The following is a 16,223-nucleotide window of genomic DNA, read 5'->3' on the forward strand; positions in this document are numbered from 1 at the left end:
ACAGTCAACTTTTGAAACTGTGTTAGAATCAAAAACAACTACTCTGTAATAACGTAATAACGGATGTATTTAGTCTCCTGCTCCTGCAGAACAATTAGATCACCAACAGAAATGGTTGCTGCATTCACAAATTCAAGCCCCTCACTCCCAAATTGCACTACATCATTATACCAGTTTAGACTAATAGACCACTGATGCTCTTCAAATCCCAGTAGGATTGAACGTACGGACTGATCCAATCCCAACTGCTCAATTGCTTCATTCAACAATATCTACATACATTATAAAATATGTTCATAAAACTACTTCATTAAATAAAAGGTTCATATAATATCTTCCAAAAGCACCAAAATAGGAATTGTACCTATGGAAAAGATTCTTCAACCAAGTGAGCTGGTTCAACTAGAAGATTGTACTTCCCAACAAAATTACAAAACCCATTAAATTTGTATTTGCAAGCAAGTTTGTCAACTTCGTACGCAGAGTTCTTACTCCCACTTCCCGAAACAACAGATAGATAGTTCATTTCAACAGCATATTGTGAAAAAATCACAAACCGAAAATCAGCCCCGCTGAGATAGGTTAGAAGCACAACATTATAAGGCTTTATTTTATAATAATCCATCCATTTTTCCAAACCATGGATACGATTATCACCTTTCTTAAATGTACAAGGCCAAACTTCATCAAAAGGACCATGTAAAACCAAATTAGTGGGTAAAGACTCCCCATATGTAGTATAAATTGGCAGTGGAAGTTTCTGCATGCAACATAGAAAGTATCGACTGTAAAAATTATGAAAACTTGACAATGGAGTACAAAGTAACAAAATCTTACCAGTTTCCCTTTCTTAAACCCTCCGCCAAAGTTCAGAGACAAGAAATCCAAAGATTTCTCCACCGTATTCATCATACTTTCCTGCACATGAAACGGAGGAAATCACTAATTGATTTCGCAGCGGAGCAAAGATATAACCTAGAAGCTGTGCAAAGATGATGCACTACCAAGCTGTGAAGATGACTAATTGAAACAGATGCAAATGTGGTAATTGAAACAGAGGAAAACAGTAATTCAAACAGATGAAAACGTAACATACAAGATAAATTACCAAGCTTTTAGATGAGAATGTAACATACAAGATAAATTACCAAGCGGAGAAGATGAGATGAAGATGCTGCTTTTGAACAATTCCCAAATTCACTGCGGTGCTTTTATGTTTACAGTCTTAAACGGCTAATTAAGATTCTAACATGCAACCCCCAACCAACAATTCATTTAATAACCCGCCCGTGCATAGATAGTGAGCCCATAAATAATAGCCCAATAATAAACCCAGCAATCAGCCCACCATAGTTGTATGTACTTCAGTTTTAAAAATATTATATTAATACACTGTAGATTGTAAAAAAACAACGGACAAAATGTTTTAAAAACAACTTAAACAAAACAAAAAAATTATTGCTTTTTCATATACATTTAAATAAATCAATTTAAATTAAAAATTAATAAAAGCCTTAGCGGAGCGGGCAAAAATACTAGTAAAATTATAAATATACAATTTTGAATATCTTTTTTAACAAGAACCTTTACATAACTCTTTTTTAACTTTAACGTGTTCTATTTCAGTATAAACACGAACCATTACATAACTCTTTATAACTCTAATCTTAAAAGTTTTCGTTGTAAAAAAAATTAAAGTTACAAAATTACGTTGAAATACGATTGATTGGATTACTGAATCTTTCAAATCGTCTATATTTGAAAAAAATTTGAATTTTCTGATTTTTTTTTTAGTATTAAATCTCCGTGTACTAAATTCGGATTAAATGTACTAAAATCATGATACACACACACATATTAGGGTTTGCCCATTATCAAGTAATCGGGAGAAAATACAGTCAGTTGAATAATATAATTTAATTAAAATTTAATTCATTAATATTAAAATATTAATAAAATGATATTAAAATTTAAATTATAAATAATAAATTACGAAATATATACCTGCCCGTGCTTTGCACGGGTTAAAGGCTAGTAAATAATAACTAGCAAAATGAAGAATAAAAATGTAGCATTGTAAATTAGGCGTGGATGGGTTATAACAACTATAATAAATCAGGTGAGCTTAATCTTGTTCACAACAAACTCATTTTATTATCCACTGCAAAGCTTAGCATATACAATATTGTACAGTACTTCAATATTGAATCCCGATGCTATAAATAATAATAATAATAAAAATAGTAACAATAATATATAGAACAATCCTGGACATGTTTAGGTTGTACCGTACTTAACCTGATTCAAGCTAATGAAATTAGAGGAGATCCTGGCCAGGTTATCGCAAAACCAGGTGAATCACAGAACAAAGGCACTTGATCACTTTATAAACAGAGCTGCTTCACTCCCTATAAACAGAACAGATGTGCTAAAATTAGACATTCAGTATATCAACTATGAAACACCCGAAAGCACAACCAACCCAACACAAATAATGTGGAGTAGTTTTCAATAGAACACTGGAATACAAGAAATTGTTAGAATTGCATAACTAAGATAAAATAAAACATGATATAATTGACCACATATCCCCAAAACCAATAGTATCGTATAAGCACCTTAAATCTTACACACACATTACCAAATATCGCATCTAAAAATACTAGCCACCTTGCAGCAATTATCGTTTCCCCTCAAATAAACAAGTTGTTATACTGCTCATTCGCAAGCTTGCAAAGATGATTATAGTTCAACAAATTTGCCAAAACAAACAAAAAACAACAACCTAAAATCACATTCAAACCAAACCTAATTCCCAAATTCATCAAAATCAAAACATTATCCCCATCATACCGAAATTATCTCAAAAATTAGTCCCAATATGAGCATAAACAGACTGAGCCCCATCAGCAATCCCAATAATCTCGACAAACATAGTGCGAGGCACCAGAAGCTGTCGTGTGACTACAATTTGCGTATAATCTCAGGTTTGGTGTATCCTTTTCTTCAAAAAACACACACAAACACAACCAAAAACATCAACAACCATATATACACGCATTTACCTGATTAATTGAAGCGGAGAGATACTTATAATTAAGTGATTTACCTTATTAATTGAAGCATCGTGTGGCGTGTGCAATGATAGGGTATAACCCGAAGTCTTGCCTACCCGGGTTCATATATGGGCCCCGGCACCAGCAAGACCGTTGACCACACAAAGCAATCAAGGCAATCCTCGATCTTACCCGGGTACACAACCACGACAGGACCTCTTACCCGGGTTCATCGAAACTCACAACTTACCCGGGCACACTTGTACCAGCCGACACTTGCTGCACAAGGCACAGACTGACACGATAAAGACAAACATAACGGTCAACTACTGGCGATAGAGACAAGCCAGGGAACATTCCAAAATACTACTTCTACGCTGACACCTGGACACGTGTAGGGGATCCAACCCCTACACGTGTAGGACCAGGATCCAGGTACGCACCCTTAAACCCTAATCCTTGGCCTATAAATAGACCAAGGATCAAAAGTTTAAGGGTTAACTTAACTTCACTCTCCATACTCATTCTCTACACACACTTAAGCACTCAGCATATATTCAAACACTCTCAGCCACCAGCCACCAGCAACCACCACACATACACCTTCACCCACCACACATAGATAACACTTTCTCTTATCTTTACCCTTCCGAAACCTACGCTTACTCTCACGCCGGAGGCGCTTTGGGGCCAAACCCCCCCGCCGGCGTTGTTTTGTAGGCTCCCATCCAGCAGCTACACCACGAAACCACCAGTCACGGCGGAGGAAGGACCGGGATCGGAGATTGGCGTTATCATGTGGCGCTAGAAGGAGGGGGGTGTCCTCTGTCCTGTGGTCACGGTGCCACTGGACTCATCTTCTTCAACAAACCCCCGAAACGGGGGTCCAAATCACACCAGTAAGCTTTCGTAAAACACCCAGCTTCTCAAAACCTTCAACCATGGCTTTTCTTGATGTGTGCATGATAGCAAACCCTGCCTAAGCAAAACCCTAATCTTGTCTGTAGCACATAAAATCTTTTTGTCTCACACCTGGTCACATTTTGTCACTTAACTACTTATAGCATTTCTGAAAATAGTAAGTTGACTACCTGTACACACTATTTCTGTCACCCTGTCACTATCTATACTATTTGTGGGCACTACCACCAAAACAGCAACCATACACCCTGTGTAAGTTCTTGTGACCATGACAAAAAGGACACGCTCCCACCTGGGTCTTCCCCAGAACCCGGATAACCCTCAGACAGACCAGGATAACCCGAACCAGGATCATGCCTCAGGACCCCTTTTCACCCATGTGAACCCGGAGGAGAACCAAACCATCAACCCCAATGATGCCCGGGTCACGATCGAAGCAAACCAGTACAAGTACACCGATGTCCCGGTCACCACCCTCCACCTATCCCAACTCACCAATGTAGAGCTGGCCGAAGCCATCCGGCAGTACCATGATCGCCGGGAAAGCAACCGTAGACTTGAGGACATCGGTGAATCCGAGGACTCCGGGAACAGCCGTCAATCCCGGGGTTCCGTCTTCGACCGGATCGGAGACAAAGCCAAGAAAAAGAAACAGAAAGATAATGAGGAAACCCGGCTAAGAATCTTAGCTGAAAGAAAAGAACAGATCCGAAAAGAGGAAGAGGAAAAACTTGAACAAAAAATTGCCATCCGGATGCAGCTCGAAGAAGAGAAATTGATAAAGGGATCCCGGTCCAAGCGATACCGGAAGGAAGCAACACCCGAACTCATCTCTGATGACGAGGATGAGAGACCGGGGCAAACCAACCTCAGAGACATGATCAATGAGCTCAATCGGAAAATCGGAAATGATTCCGGGCTTGAAATTGGGGGAACCCTGACTCCCTTCAGCCACTCCTTGGAATCCATACCCCGACAAAAGGGTATGAAGCACTACAACTTTGAGTCTTTCAATGGACTGGGAGACCCGGAAGAACATCTACACTATTTTGAACAGATAGCCCTGATCTACTACTACAATGACCTGACCAAATGCCGCTTCTTCGCATCCACATTCAAGGGAGGGGCCCAAAGATGGTTCAGCCGGATCCCCTCCCGGAGCATCGGGTCCTGGAAAGACTTCAGGGAAGCCTTCCTCAGAAGGTTCCGAGCAAACAGGACACATGAACTCCATATGTGTCACCTGGAAACGGTTCGCCAGTATGACAATGAGGCACTCTCAGATTACATGAAACGTTTCCAGGAAGCAATCAACAAAATCTCCAACCTGGACGAGCGTGAGGCTCTGAGCATATTCTGAAGGAACTTGGACCCAGAACAAAATGAGAGATATGTGGTCGAGTTGATCAACAAGGAGCCACAGAGCCTGGCAGCTGCCTATGCCATGGCCGCAAAATTCATCAAGGAAACCGATGTGCTCCAAGCAATGAGGATGACCCGGCAGGGCAGTTCAAAAGGAAAACAAATCGAAGATAGACCCAGGAAAGAATATCACCAGGATAAGAAATTCAAACCAGACAGACAAACAAACTTCATCCAGCAAACAGGTTCTAAGAGAACCAGCCAACAGGGATCCGGGTCCAGGAGTGACCCCGGTCCAAACAGAGCAACCAGGGAACCAAAACCAGAGCCCGAATGGACCCCTCTAAACAGATCCCGAGAGGATATACTCAAAGAAATCAGAGACAAACCCTTCTACTACCCACCAAAACCTATGCAGACTCCTCCAGAGAGCAGACCTGCTAACCGACATTGTGACTATCATGGCACCCACGGTCACAAAACGGAAAACTGCATATCCCTCAAATATTTCATTGAAGAACAAATCAGCAAAGGCAACATGGGACAATACATAGCCCGGAACACAGCAAACAAGGGAGAGGGATCGGGGAAACAAAAGAACATTGTCAACGTGGTACTGGGCGGATCCTGTTCCCCTCCTCCCAGCCCGGACTCCCGTCAAGAAGTGATGTCCATCCAAGCCTTCCCCGAACAAGTGATTTCCTTCAGCAACAAGGACTTCGAAGGAGTCACCCGGGGTCACAATCAAGCCTTGGTAGTGACCCTTGACATGGCCGAAAATGAAGTAAGGAGGATCCTGGTGGACAACGGCTCCTCGGCCAACATCTTGTTCAAACACACCATGGATCGAATGGAGCTCGGGAGTATCCGGATGAACGATTACAGGGAGGATCCTCTATATGGGTTCGGGAATAGCATTGTCCCGGTCCTTGGCACACTCTATCTCCCGGTCCGATTCGGAACTCTTCCGAACCAAGTCACTCATACCATCAAATTCTATGTGACGGATACACCCTCCCCTTACAATGTGATCATCGGCCGCCCAGGTCTGAACAAGATCGAAGCTATTACTTCCATCCCACACCTAAAGTTCAAGTTCCCAACCCCGTTCGGGGTAGGGGAAGTCAGAGGAGATTCGGCAGCAGCCGGGATGTGTTACAGCCAAGCATTGATCATGGCAGAAACGCACCTGGACAATAAGAGAAAGGCTACCGTTTTCCAAAAACAGAGAAGTAACAAGAAACATCGGCCTTACCCGAGAACAAACCCTAAGGGTGAAGTCCAGGTCATCGACCTAGACCCGGGCAGTCAGAACCCGGGAGCAACCAACCCTGGTCCTGGACAAGGCAACCAGAAAGCAACCATGAGCCCAGCTCAAAATTTTGTTGAAAAGAACACCGATGCCCGGGTCCAACAAATGATCTCGGCACAAGAATTGACTAAGGTCGAAGCTGCGGTCGAAACCGAGTCTGTCCTGATCGAGAAAGACAACCCGGCAAGGAAAGTCAAAATTGGAAAAGGCCTGAATACCGTTTTTAAAGAGGAACTCATCCAACTACTCCGGAGCTATGCAGATGTCTTTGCCTGGAGCCCGGATGACATGCCCGGGTTGGATGAATCATTGGCAATGCACAGCCTCGACGTCGATCCCAAAAAGAAGCCTGTTAAACAAAAACGAAGAAATTTCGCACCAGAAAGGCAGAAAGCAATAGATGAGGAAGTTGGCAAATTGATGAAGGCGGATATCATCTGCGAGATCAAATACCCGGAGTGGCTAGCTAACGTAGTCATGGTAAAGAAAGCAAACGGAAAGTGGAGGATGTGTGTTGACTACACAGATCTGAATGCGGCATGCCCGAAGGACCCTTATCCTTTACCAAGCATAGACCAGCTTATTGATGCCACATCAGGACACCTGATGTTAAGCTTTATGGATGCCTTCTCCGGGTACAACCAGGTTAAGATGAACCCAGCAGACATAGCCAAAACAGCCTTCATAACCCACAGAGCAGTATATGCCTACAAACTGATGCCTTTCGGGTTAAGGAACGCCGGGTCTACATACCAGAAGGCAATGAATGAAATTTTCAAAGACCAACTCGGAAGAAATTTGGAATGCTACGTCGACGACATCATCTCCAAATCTACATCAGTCCCGGGTCACATTTCAGACCTCAGAGAATGTTTTGAGAACATGAGAAGAACTAAGCTAAAGCTCAATCCAGACAAGTGCACATTCGGGGTAGAGGCTGGAAAGTTTTTGGGTTTCATGGTAAGCAACCGGGGTATCGAGGCTAACCCGGAGAAGATCAAAGCTGTACAAGAGATGCAACCACCTCGGACTCAGAGAGAAGTCCAAAAGCTAGCAGGGTCCTTAGCAGCACTTCGAAGGTTTGTCTCCAAACTCGCTGAAAGATGTCTACCGTTCTTTGAGTTGTTAAAAGGGGCGAAAAATCAGAAGTTGGTAGAATGGAGCCCGGATTGCCAAAGAGCTCTTGACGAAATAAAAGCATACTTGTCCAAACCCCCGATCCTGACAAAAGCCCTACCCGGAGAACCTCTCTATCTATACCTGTCAGCCGGACCTTTGGCCGTTGGGGCAGCCCTGATCAGGGAAGAAGCCGGGCAGCAGAAGCCTGTCTACTATGTCAGCCAGGTCCTCAAAGATGCAGAGACCAGATACCCCAACTTAGAAAAATTTGCTTTCGCGCTGATCACCGCCTCCAGGAAACTCAGACACTACTTTCAGGGAAGAGAGATCAGGATCGTCACAGACCAACCTCTAAGGAAAATCATTCACAAGCCTGACATCTCCGGGAGACTAGTGAATTGGGCAATCGAACTTAGCCAGTTCAGCCTAACATTCCTACCCCGAACAGCAGTCAAAGCCCAGGTCCTAGCAGACTTCGTAGTGGAATGCAACTTTCCAGAGAACCAGACAACCCCCATGGAAACTGACCCGGAAGCCCCGGGAAAACTCAACCCGGAGGCTTGGATACTTCATGTCGACGGTTCCTCAACAACCGAAAGATCAGGAGCCGGGATAATCCTGAAAAGCCCGGATGGGTTCGTAATCAAGACAACAATCTCTTTCAACTTCACAGCAACCAACAACCAAGCGGAGTACGAAGCCCTGTTGGCGGGGTTAAAGTTGGTCCGGACACTGTCAATCCGGAACCTTATCATCTACAGCGACTCACAAATCGTGGTCAGGCAGACAAATGGGGAATACCTCGCCAAAGACCCGATCCTAACCAAGTATCAAGCCTTGGTGAAAAGCTACCTTACCCTGATCCCCGGGTGCAAGATCTTGCAAGTAAACAGGGAAGAAAATGCTGAAGCAGACAACCTCTCCAGGTTGGTCCAGAATTCAGCAGACCTGGATAGCTCAGTCTATTTCGAGGAATTGCACAAGCCAACAATAGATCATGAAGAAATCTTTGAAATCAACAACGACCCTACCTGGATGACTCCCCTGATCAACTACATAGAGAAGGGAGAGTTACCCGAAGACAAGGGGAAAGCACAACGGCTGAAGGCTAAGGCGGCCAAATTTTTTGTCGAAGGAGGAACACTCTTCCGCCGGACCTACTCATCCCCAATCCTGAAATGCATAGGTCCGGAGGAGGCCGAATATTGCCTAAGAGAAGTTCATGAAGGGATCTGTGGAGATCACATGTCGGCAAAAGGCCTGGCATATAAAATCATCCGGCAAGGCTACTACTGGCCAACAATTCATCAAGACTCCGTCGAGTTCGTGAAAAAATGCAAGAACTGCCAACTATTCAGCAACGTACCCCGGGTAAGCCCTGTCCTACCCTCATCAGTCCTATCTCCAATACCTTTTGCTGTTTGGGGGATAGACATCATGGGACCCTTTCCCCGGGCCAAAGGAGACCTTAGGTACTTGCTAGTCTCCATCGACTATATGACCAAGTGGGTCGAAGCTAAAGCAATGCGGACAATCAATCAGCAAGATGTCATCCGGTTCATGGACAACATCTTGATGAGATTCGGGCTACCAAGAGTCCTGATATCAGATAATGGACCCCAGTTCATAGGGTCAGACTTTGAAAGCTACCTGGCTGAAAGAGGCATCAAGCACAAGAAGTCTTCAGTCGCCTATCCTCAAGGAAATGGCCAGGTAGAGGTCACCAACCGGATCCTCCTGAGAGGAATTGAAAAAAGGCTAGAAGAAAGCAAGAACAAATGGCCGGAAGAACTACCCCATGTTCTCTGGTCATACCGAACCAGTCCCCGGACAAGCACCGGCGAAACCCCGTTCAAGTTAGCCTATGGAACCGAAGCAATGCTTCCAATAGAAGTCGGGTCACCCTCCTATAGAGCAATCAACTTTGATGAAATCGCCAATGAAGAAGGACTCCGGGTCAACTTGGACTTGGTAGATGAAATTCGAGATCAGGCAATCGCAAAAATGGAAAAATACAAGGAAAAGACCCGGGATCACTTCAGCAAAAAATCCCGGGTCAGAAATTTCCAAGCAGGAGACCTGGTCCTACGAGACACCGAAGCCTCTGATCCAACCAACACTGGCAAGCTGATGCCTAAGTGGGAAGGCCCCTACAAAGTCAAAGAAGTCCTAAGGCCGGGCACCTACAAATTGGAGCATATGGACGGGTCAGAAGTATCTAACACCTGGCACGGACTCAGATTAAGAAAATTCTACCAGTAGAATGAGGAAGAAGGACAAGGATCCTAGAAGACAGCTACATATCCCTAAAAGCAATCATGTATTTTGATCGTTCTAAAGCTGTGTAATAGTTTTAATATCAATGAAGTCTTTTGCTGCCGATGAATCTATGTTATTATTTACTTAGAAAATTTCTAAGGCAACCAAGCAATATCAACAACCAACCCGGGAAGGATCTACCCGGGTCCATCCATGCAATCATTCAACTTGGAAAAATTTCTAAGTATAAAAAGCAAATGAAAGCATACAACCCGGGCATGGCATACCCGGGTCCATCCATACCATCACTAACTTGGAAAAATTTCTAAGTATAAAAAGCAAATGAAAGCATACAACCCGGGCATGGCATACCCGGGTCCATCCATACCATCACTAACTTGGAAAAATTTCTAAGTATAAAAAGCAAATGAAAGCATACAACCCGGGCATGGCATACCCGGGTCCATCCATACCATCACTAACTTGAAAAAATTTCTAAGTATAAAAAGCAAATGAAAGCATACAACCCGGGCATGGCATGCCTGGGTCCACCCATACCATCACTCGGAAAAAATTTCTAAGCATAAAAGCTAAATAAAGCAATCAACCCGGGAAAGATCTACCCGGGTCCATCCATCCCATCTACTTAGAAAATTTCTAAGGCAACCAAAAACTCATTTAAGCAATCAACCCGGGTAGATGTTGCCCGGGTCCATCTATTTTTATCTACTTAGAAAATTTTCTAAGTGCAAACGTATTTAAGCAATCAACCCGGGTAGATGTTGCCCGGGTCCATCTATTTTTATCTACTTAGAAAAATTTCTAGGTGCAAACATATTTAAGCAATCAACCCGGGTAGATGTTGCCCGGGTCCATCTATTTTTATCTACTTAGAAAAATTTCTAAGTGCAAACATGTACAAAGCAATCAACCCGGACAAACATTAAAATCTCTAAGTACAAGACCATTTCAAGCAATCAACCCGGGTACACTCTACCCCGGGTACAACTACATTGTTTTTGCTTAGAAAAATTTTCTAAGTACAAAGTATCCTAAAAGCGATCCACCCGGGGTAAAACTGACCCGGGCACACCTGCGTTATAATTACTTAGAAAATTTTCTAAGTACAGAAATATTGCAAACAGCCAATCTGGAATACACAAAGCATACAAAAGCATTCACAAACAAATATGACAAGAAAATATTTGATAAAAGGCAGCAAAGCAGGCTTCCACAATCCCGGGTCCACACGGACCTCGGATAAATATTCAAATCCAGCAAAAACTCATCCAGAAATACAAAAGATCATTTCAAACAACATGTTCAAGATTAAAGAAAAAGTGGCTAAGTAGCAGGGTGAAGGTTGTTTGTCTGAAGAGCCACATCGACGGGACCAACCGGATTGGCTGGAGCGATGAAGCTCGGAGAAGGACCCTCGAAGGGTTCGGGTTCACCCTTACCGGCCGAAACATCATCCTTGGCCTGGATATAAAGGTTGATGAAACTGGTCAGATCTGCCACCGGATCCGTTTTGATGTGCCTCTCGGCAACATTCCAGCATCGGACAACCTCCGCAGCTGCAGCATTGGCCAGGGCACCCTTATACTCTTCAGATTCCTTAAAATCAGCAATCACAACTTCTGGTTCCTTTCGGTCCTCGAGTTGTTTCCTCAGCTTCTCCACATCCCCCTCGAGTTCGGCCACCCTCTTCTCAGAATCACCCGCCCGGGTCTCAGCATCCTCCAGTTTCCGCTTCCACTCAGCCTCCAGCCGGGATTCGGTTTCCTTCACCCGCTTCTCCAACTCGGACTCCAACTTCTCCTTAGCCGACCTCTCCAGGGCCAAGTCCGACTCAGCTTTCCGGGCTCTCGCCCCCAAAGTCTCAGCAGTGTTCCTTTCCGACTTTATCAAATTAAAAGCAATGGTATTGAACCCGGCTAGACGAGACCCCAGCTGCAAACACCGGATTCGCAGGATCAGAAACATACAGAAGAAAGAGCATACAAAAGACAACACAAAAGTGAAAACATACTCACCTGACCCCAAAGACTCCCCAGTTCCTTGAAAGTGCTCACCATCCCGGAATCATCCATTCTAACCCAGTCTTCCTCGGTCGGAATCTCCGACATTATCTTGATTATTTCCCGGGCAGAGTACTTCCCGGCCCCAAGGGAAACCCGGGCACCTTCCCCGTCATCATCTTCATCATCAGAATCCGAGTCAGAATCCAGCAGAACCCCTTTCCCCCGGCCAACTTTGGGAACTTTAGCGGGGGCCTTCTGCGCCGAGTCCTGCTTCCTCTTCCTCCCCCGGGTCACCAACTCTTGGCTACCAGGCTCCGCAACCTCTTCAGTCTCTCCCAAGGCAATTTTCTCCATTGCAGCGCTGGACTCACCACCGGTTGCCTCTTGCCTAGAAGACCCGGATTCATCATTCTTCCCAGATCCGGTCTTGGGCTTAGGAGTAGGCTTGGGGATCGAATGAATTCCCCCCAGGTTCCTTAGAGCAGCAGCAAAGTGTTCATTAGCCATACTCTTCCACAGGTTTTTATCAAAATACGGCAAACCTGCAGGCAGACAATGACCGGGTTAGAAGGCGTAGCAGATAAGGTAACACATACACATAAGAAACAGACGACCCGAGCCACTTAACACTTCCAAAAAGCGAAAAAGGGGCAAATAGAATACAAGTACACAAAGCATATGAAGACGACCCGGGTATAAGATTACCCGGGCTACTTAACAATTCTAGGAAACAAACAAGAGGAAAGAAAAACACAAGTATGGAGAGATTTTTAATCCGGATTATACTTACATCCCCATTCATGCAGTTTGTCAAATTGCATGAAGGTATCCCGGGTCAACTGCTGCCCAAGACACTCACAAAACTCCCTAAGCTGATCCCGGAACTTCCCGGATGCGCCCGGAGCATCAAAATTTGTCTTGACTAACTTATCATCCGTGACAAGATAAGGCATGTAGTGGATATCCAAGCCTTTCAACATCAACACTTCACGATTCCAGTTCTTCAAAGAAGACTGGTGCATCACTGGTTTAAGAAAATCGGGCCCAAAACCGCATTCTTTGGACCGGAAGCGGAGCTCGTACAGTGGTTTCTCCCCGGACTTCTTGAACTGGAAGAGAATGTGGAAAAGCTTGAATGTAGGTTGATACCCCATCTTGTTACAAGCGCACAAGAACCAGGTCATCAACTTAATCGCGTTCGGAGTGATCTGCATCGGAGAACATTTATACTCGTACTTGCATAGGTGCCTGAAAAACAAGTGCCACCTCGGGTTCCACCCGGACCTCAAATGCTCCATCCACACCGGGATGAATCCGTCCGCGGGACGATGGAAAATCTTCTCCCCGGACTCAGGGAACCTCCACTCAACCGCATCCGGGAGCTGGAAGGCAACCCGGATCAACCGATCCTGAACCTCCCACGGCAACTCCCTAAAAGAACTCTTCACGGCATAAGGAGGCCGGGAAACAGCATACTCCTTAAACCGCTCGTCGAACTCCTCCTTTTTATAAGGGCCTAAAGGACCATCCGGATGCTTAAACTTATAAAAAGAAGCTATGCCCCGGTAAAATTCCCTCTCATCGGCCAGTGGCGCTTTGGCGACGAAATAAGACTTTGTATCCATCCACATACCCTCCGGGGTCATAATCACTTGCTTCCCCTCGGCCTTAGCCACCTTTTGAAGCTCCGACACAACCCCGGATACAGCTATCTCCCTCTCGGCCATCTTCTCACGAGCCCGGTCTGCGAGGGACTGTCGCTCGTCGGTCTCACTATCACTAGAATACTGCCCCGGAACACCAGAAAAAGCTACAATATCTCGCCTGGCCCTCTGTTTGATCCGGACCATAGACCTAGAGGAAAAGGAGAATCCGGGTCAATTCAGCATTCAACCAATTTTATTTCAAGTTTTACGAAGGTCCGGATCCCGCCCTAAATCTATGTGAGGAACAACAAATTAAAAAGCTACCAGGATACGACTAAGGTTACCCGGGTCCCTCTCTCTCCCTTCAAGATGAAGGAGGGAAGAAGTTACCCGGGTCCCGAAGTCGCGCAAGGAAGAGGCTACCCGGGTCACAAAGACCTACAATACGCCACAAAAGGGATAACCCGAGTACTCCCCCCATCCACATAAAAACCGTCACGCCCCCTACTCAACCCAAGTGGCACCTTCAACCCGGGTAAGAAATCCCTACCCGGGCTCAGTCAAAGCCCCAAGAATTCTAACAGCCACAAACAATTTCTAAATCATTTCAAACCGCAATCACAAATCAAACGACAAACCCTAACCGCTATACGCATATACATACATATATCTCACCAAGAACAATCAATCAAAAGCCCAGAAACTTGAAACCAACACACCCACCCAAAATGCTCAAAATCAACCAAAATCGAACCATTCCCCAAAACCTACAAACGGAACACACCGCAAGAACATACACAATTCGTACACAACATACAAAATCATATACGAAACAATCAACAAATCAAAAGCAGGCATTTCGAAAGAGAAGCTCATACAGACCGTAATGGTGAGATATGAAAGAAGCGAACAAAAAAAAAATGATGAAAGGGGACTTACCGTGATAACCAACGACGGAGCAAAAACTGCGATGACAACGACAACGATCTCCGAGACTCCAGTGAAACCTTCCGAGAAAACAAAGAGCAACAGTGAAAGAATGAAGAAGAGAAAACAAAGGCAAAAGTAAAAAGTGAAAACTGAGAGGGAGGGTGGTACTTATAGTCACATCGCGGTCCAGGTGGCAATTTGTTATTGGCCCCTCAACAATTATTACAGCTGTAATAATAACTCCCTCAAAAGGCGCGCCACTCCAATTTTCAAAAAACAAAACGGCTGCAGACCCCTCGAATTCCGAGGGACAACAATCGGTTCGACTCCCCTCAAACCCGAGTACAACACCCACCCGGGTCTACCTGGACAGGGGGGCAAAAGCAAAACCCCTACCCGGATCTACCCGGACAGGGGGGCAAGAGCAAAAACTCCACCCGGGTCTACCCGGACATGAAGGGCAAAGCAAACCCTCTGCCCGGATTCACCCGAGTACAGAAACACGAGCAAACCCCCTTACCCGGATACCCGAACAGAAAAGCAAAAGCGGCGACTCCACTCTACTCCCTCACATAGGAAACCTATATAAGGGAGTGGGGGGCAAATGATAGGGTATAACCCGAAGTCTTGCCTACCCGGGTTCATATATGGGCCCCGGCACCAGCAAGACCGTTGACCACACAAAGCAATCAAGGCAATCCTCGATCTTACCCGGGTACACAACCACGACAGGACCTCTTACCCGGGTTCATCGAAACTCACAACTTACCCGGGCACACTTGTACCGGCCGACACTTGCTGCACAAGGCACAGACTGACACGATAAAGACAAACATAACGGTCAACTACTGGCGATAGAGACAAGCCAGGGAACATTCCAAAATACTACTTCTACGCTGACACCTGGACACGTGTAGGGGATCCAACCCCTACACGTGTAGGACCAGGATCCAGGTACGCACCCTTAAACCCTAATCCTTGGCCTATAAATAGACCAAGGATCAAAAGTTTAAGGGTTAACTTAACTTCACTCTCCATACTCATTCTCTACACACACTTAAGCACTCAGCATATATTCAAACACTCTCAGCCACCAGCCACCAGCAACCACCACACATACACCTTCACCCACCACACATAGATAACACTTTCTCTTATCTTTACCCTTCCGAAACCTACGCTTACTCTCACGCCGGAGGCGCTTTGGGGCCAAACCCCCCCGCCGGCGTTGTTTTGTAGGCTCCCATCCAGCAGCTACACCACGAAACCACCAGTCACGGCGGAGGAAGGACCGGGATCGGAGATTGGCGTTATCATGCAACTGAAATGATGAAAGAAGAGTGTTGGAATGTCGCTGCAGCCTGAGAGATGTGTCTGTGAGGGTGAATTGGAGTGTAATTGGTTAATTTGGGCATTAGGGTTTATGTCGGGGAGAGAGAATGGAGCTTCAGAAAATGTATGTTTGACTATATAATTAATGTATGGTGTTTTGAGAAAGTGTGTGTTTAATTTTCTTGAAATAAAATGAGGGGAATGTTTTGAGATTTGGTGAAATTTTGTCCAAGTCCGGAGAAGTTCTGAGTTTGTTGAAATA

General features: G+C 45.0%; 2 protein-coding genes and 1 long non-coding RNA gene across 6 annotated transcripts; 2 read left to right on the forward strand and 1 right to left on the reverse strand.

The window, feature by feature from the left end:
• Window positions 1-10: 10 nt before the first annotated feature.
• Window positions 11-3,142, reverse strand: LOC108203952 (uncharacterized). 4 transcript variants are annotated; one of them, XR_010291901.1, is made up of 7 exons: window positions 3,110-3,142; window positions 2,854-3,004; window positions 2,299-2,408; window positions 838-918; window positions 658-760; window positions 365-572; window positions 11-272 (listed from the first exon to the last, which is right to left on the reverse strand). It is a non-coding gene; the product is annotated as an uncharacterized LOC108203952 (long non-coding RNA). The 4 variants fall into 4 exon arrangements; XR_010291902.1 differs by having other exon boundaries at window positions 365-760; window positions 2,854-2,999; XR_010291900.1 differs by having other exon boundaries at window positions 365-760.
• Window positions 3,143-4,245: 1,103 nt separating this feature from the next.
• Window positions 4,246-5,337, forward strand: LOC135152650 (uncharacterized). The gene has a single exon (XM_064093177.1). The coding sequence runs from the start codon at window positions 4,246-4,248 to the stop codon at window positions 5,335-5,337; it is 1,092 nt and encodes a 363-aa protein (XP_063949247.1).
• An 84-nt stretch (window positions 5,338-5,421) lies between these two features.
• On the forward strand, window positions 5,422-10,032 carry LOC108221115 (uncharacterized). Its single transcript, XM_017395014.2, has one exon. It carries the CDS (start codon window positions 5,422-5,424, stop codon window positions 10,030-10,032), a length of 4,611 nt encoding a protein of 1,536 aa, XP_017250503.2.
• The last annotated feature ends 6,191 nt before the right edge of the window (window positions 10,033-16,223 follow it).

The sequence above is a fragment of the Daucus carota genome, chromosome 5, assembly GCF_001625215.2.
Source record: "Daucus carota subsp. sativus chromosome 5, DH1 v3.0, whole genome shotgun sequence".
NCBI classification, from domain to species: domain Eukaryota; kingdom Viridiplantae; phylum Streptophyta; class Magnoliopsida; order Apiales; family Apiaceae; genus Daucus; species Daucus carota.

Excerpts from the sequence above, each read along its gene's own strand:
- LOC108221115 (XM_017395014.2), top strand. The coding sequence starts at position 5,422 with ATGGCCGCAAAATTCATCAAGGAAACCGATGTGCTCCAAGCAATGAGG.
- LOC135152650 (XM_064093177.1), top strand. The coding sequence starts at position 4,246 with ATGACAAAAAGGACACGCTCCCACCTGGGTCTTCCCCAGAACCCGGAT.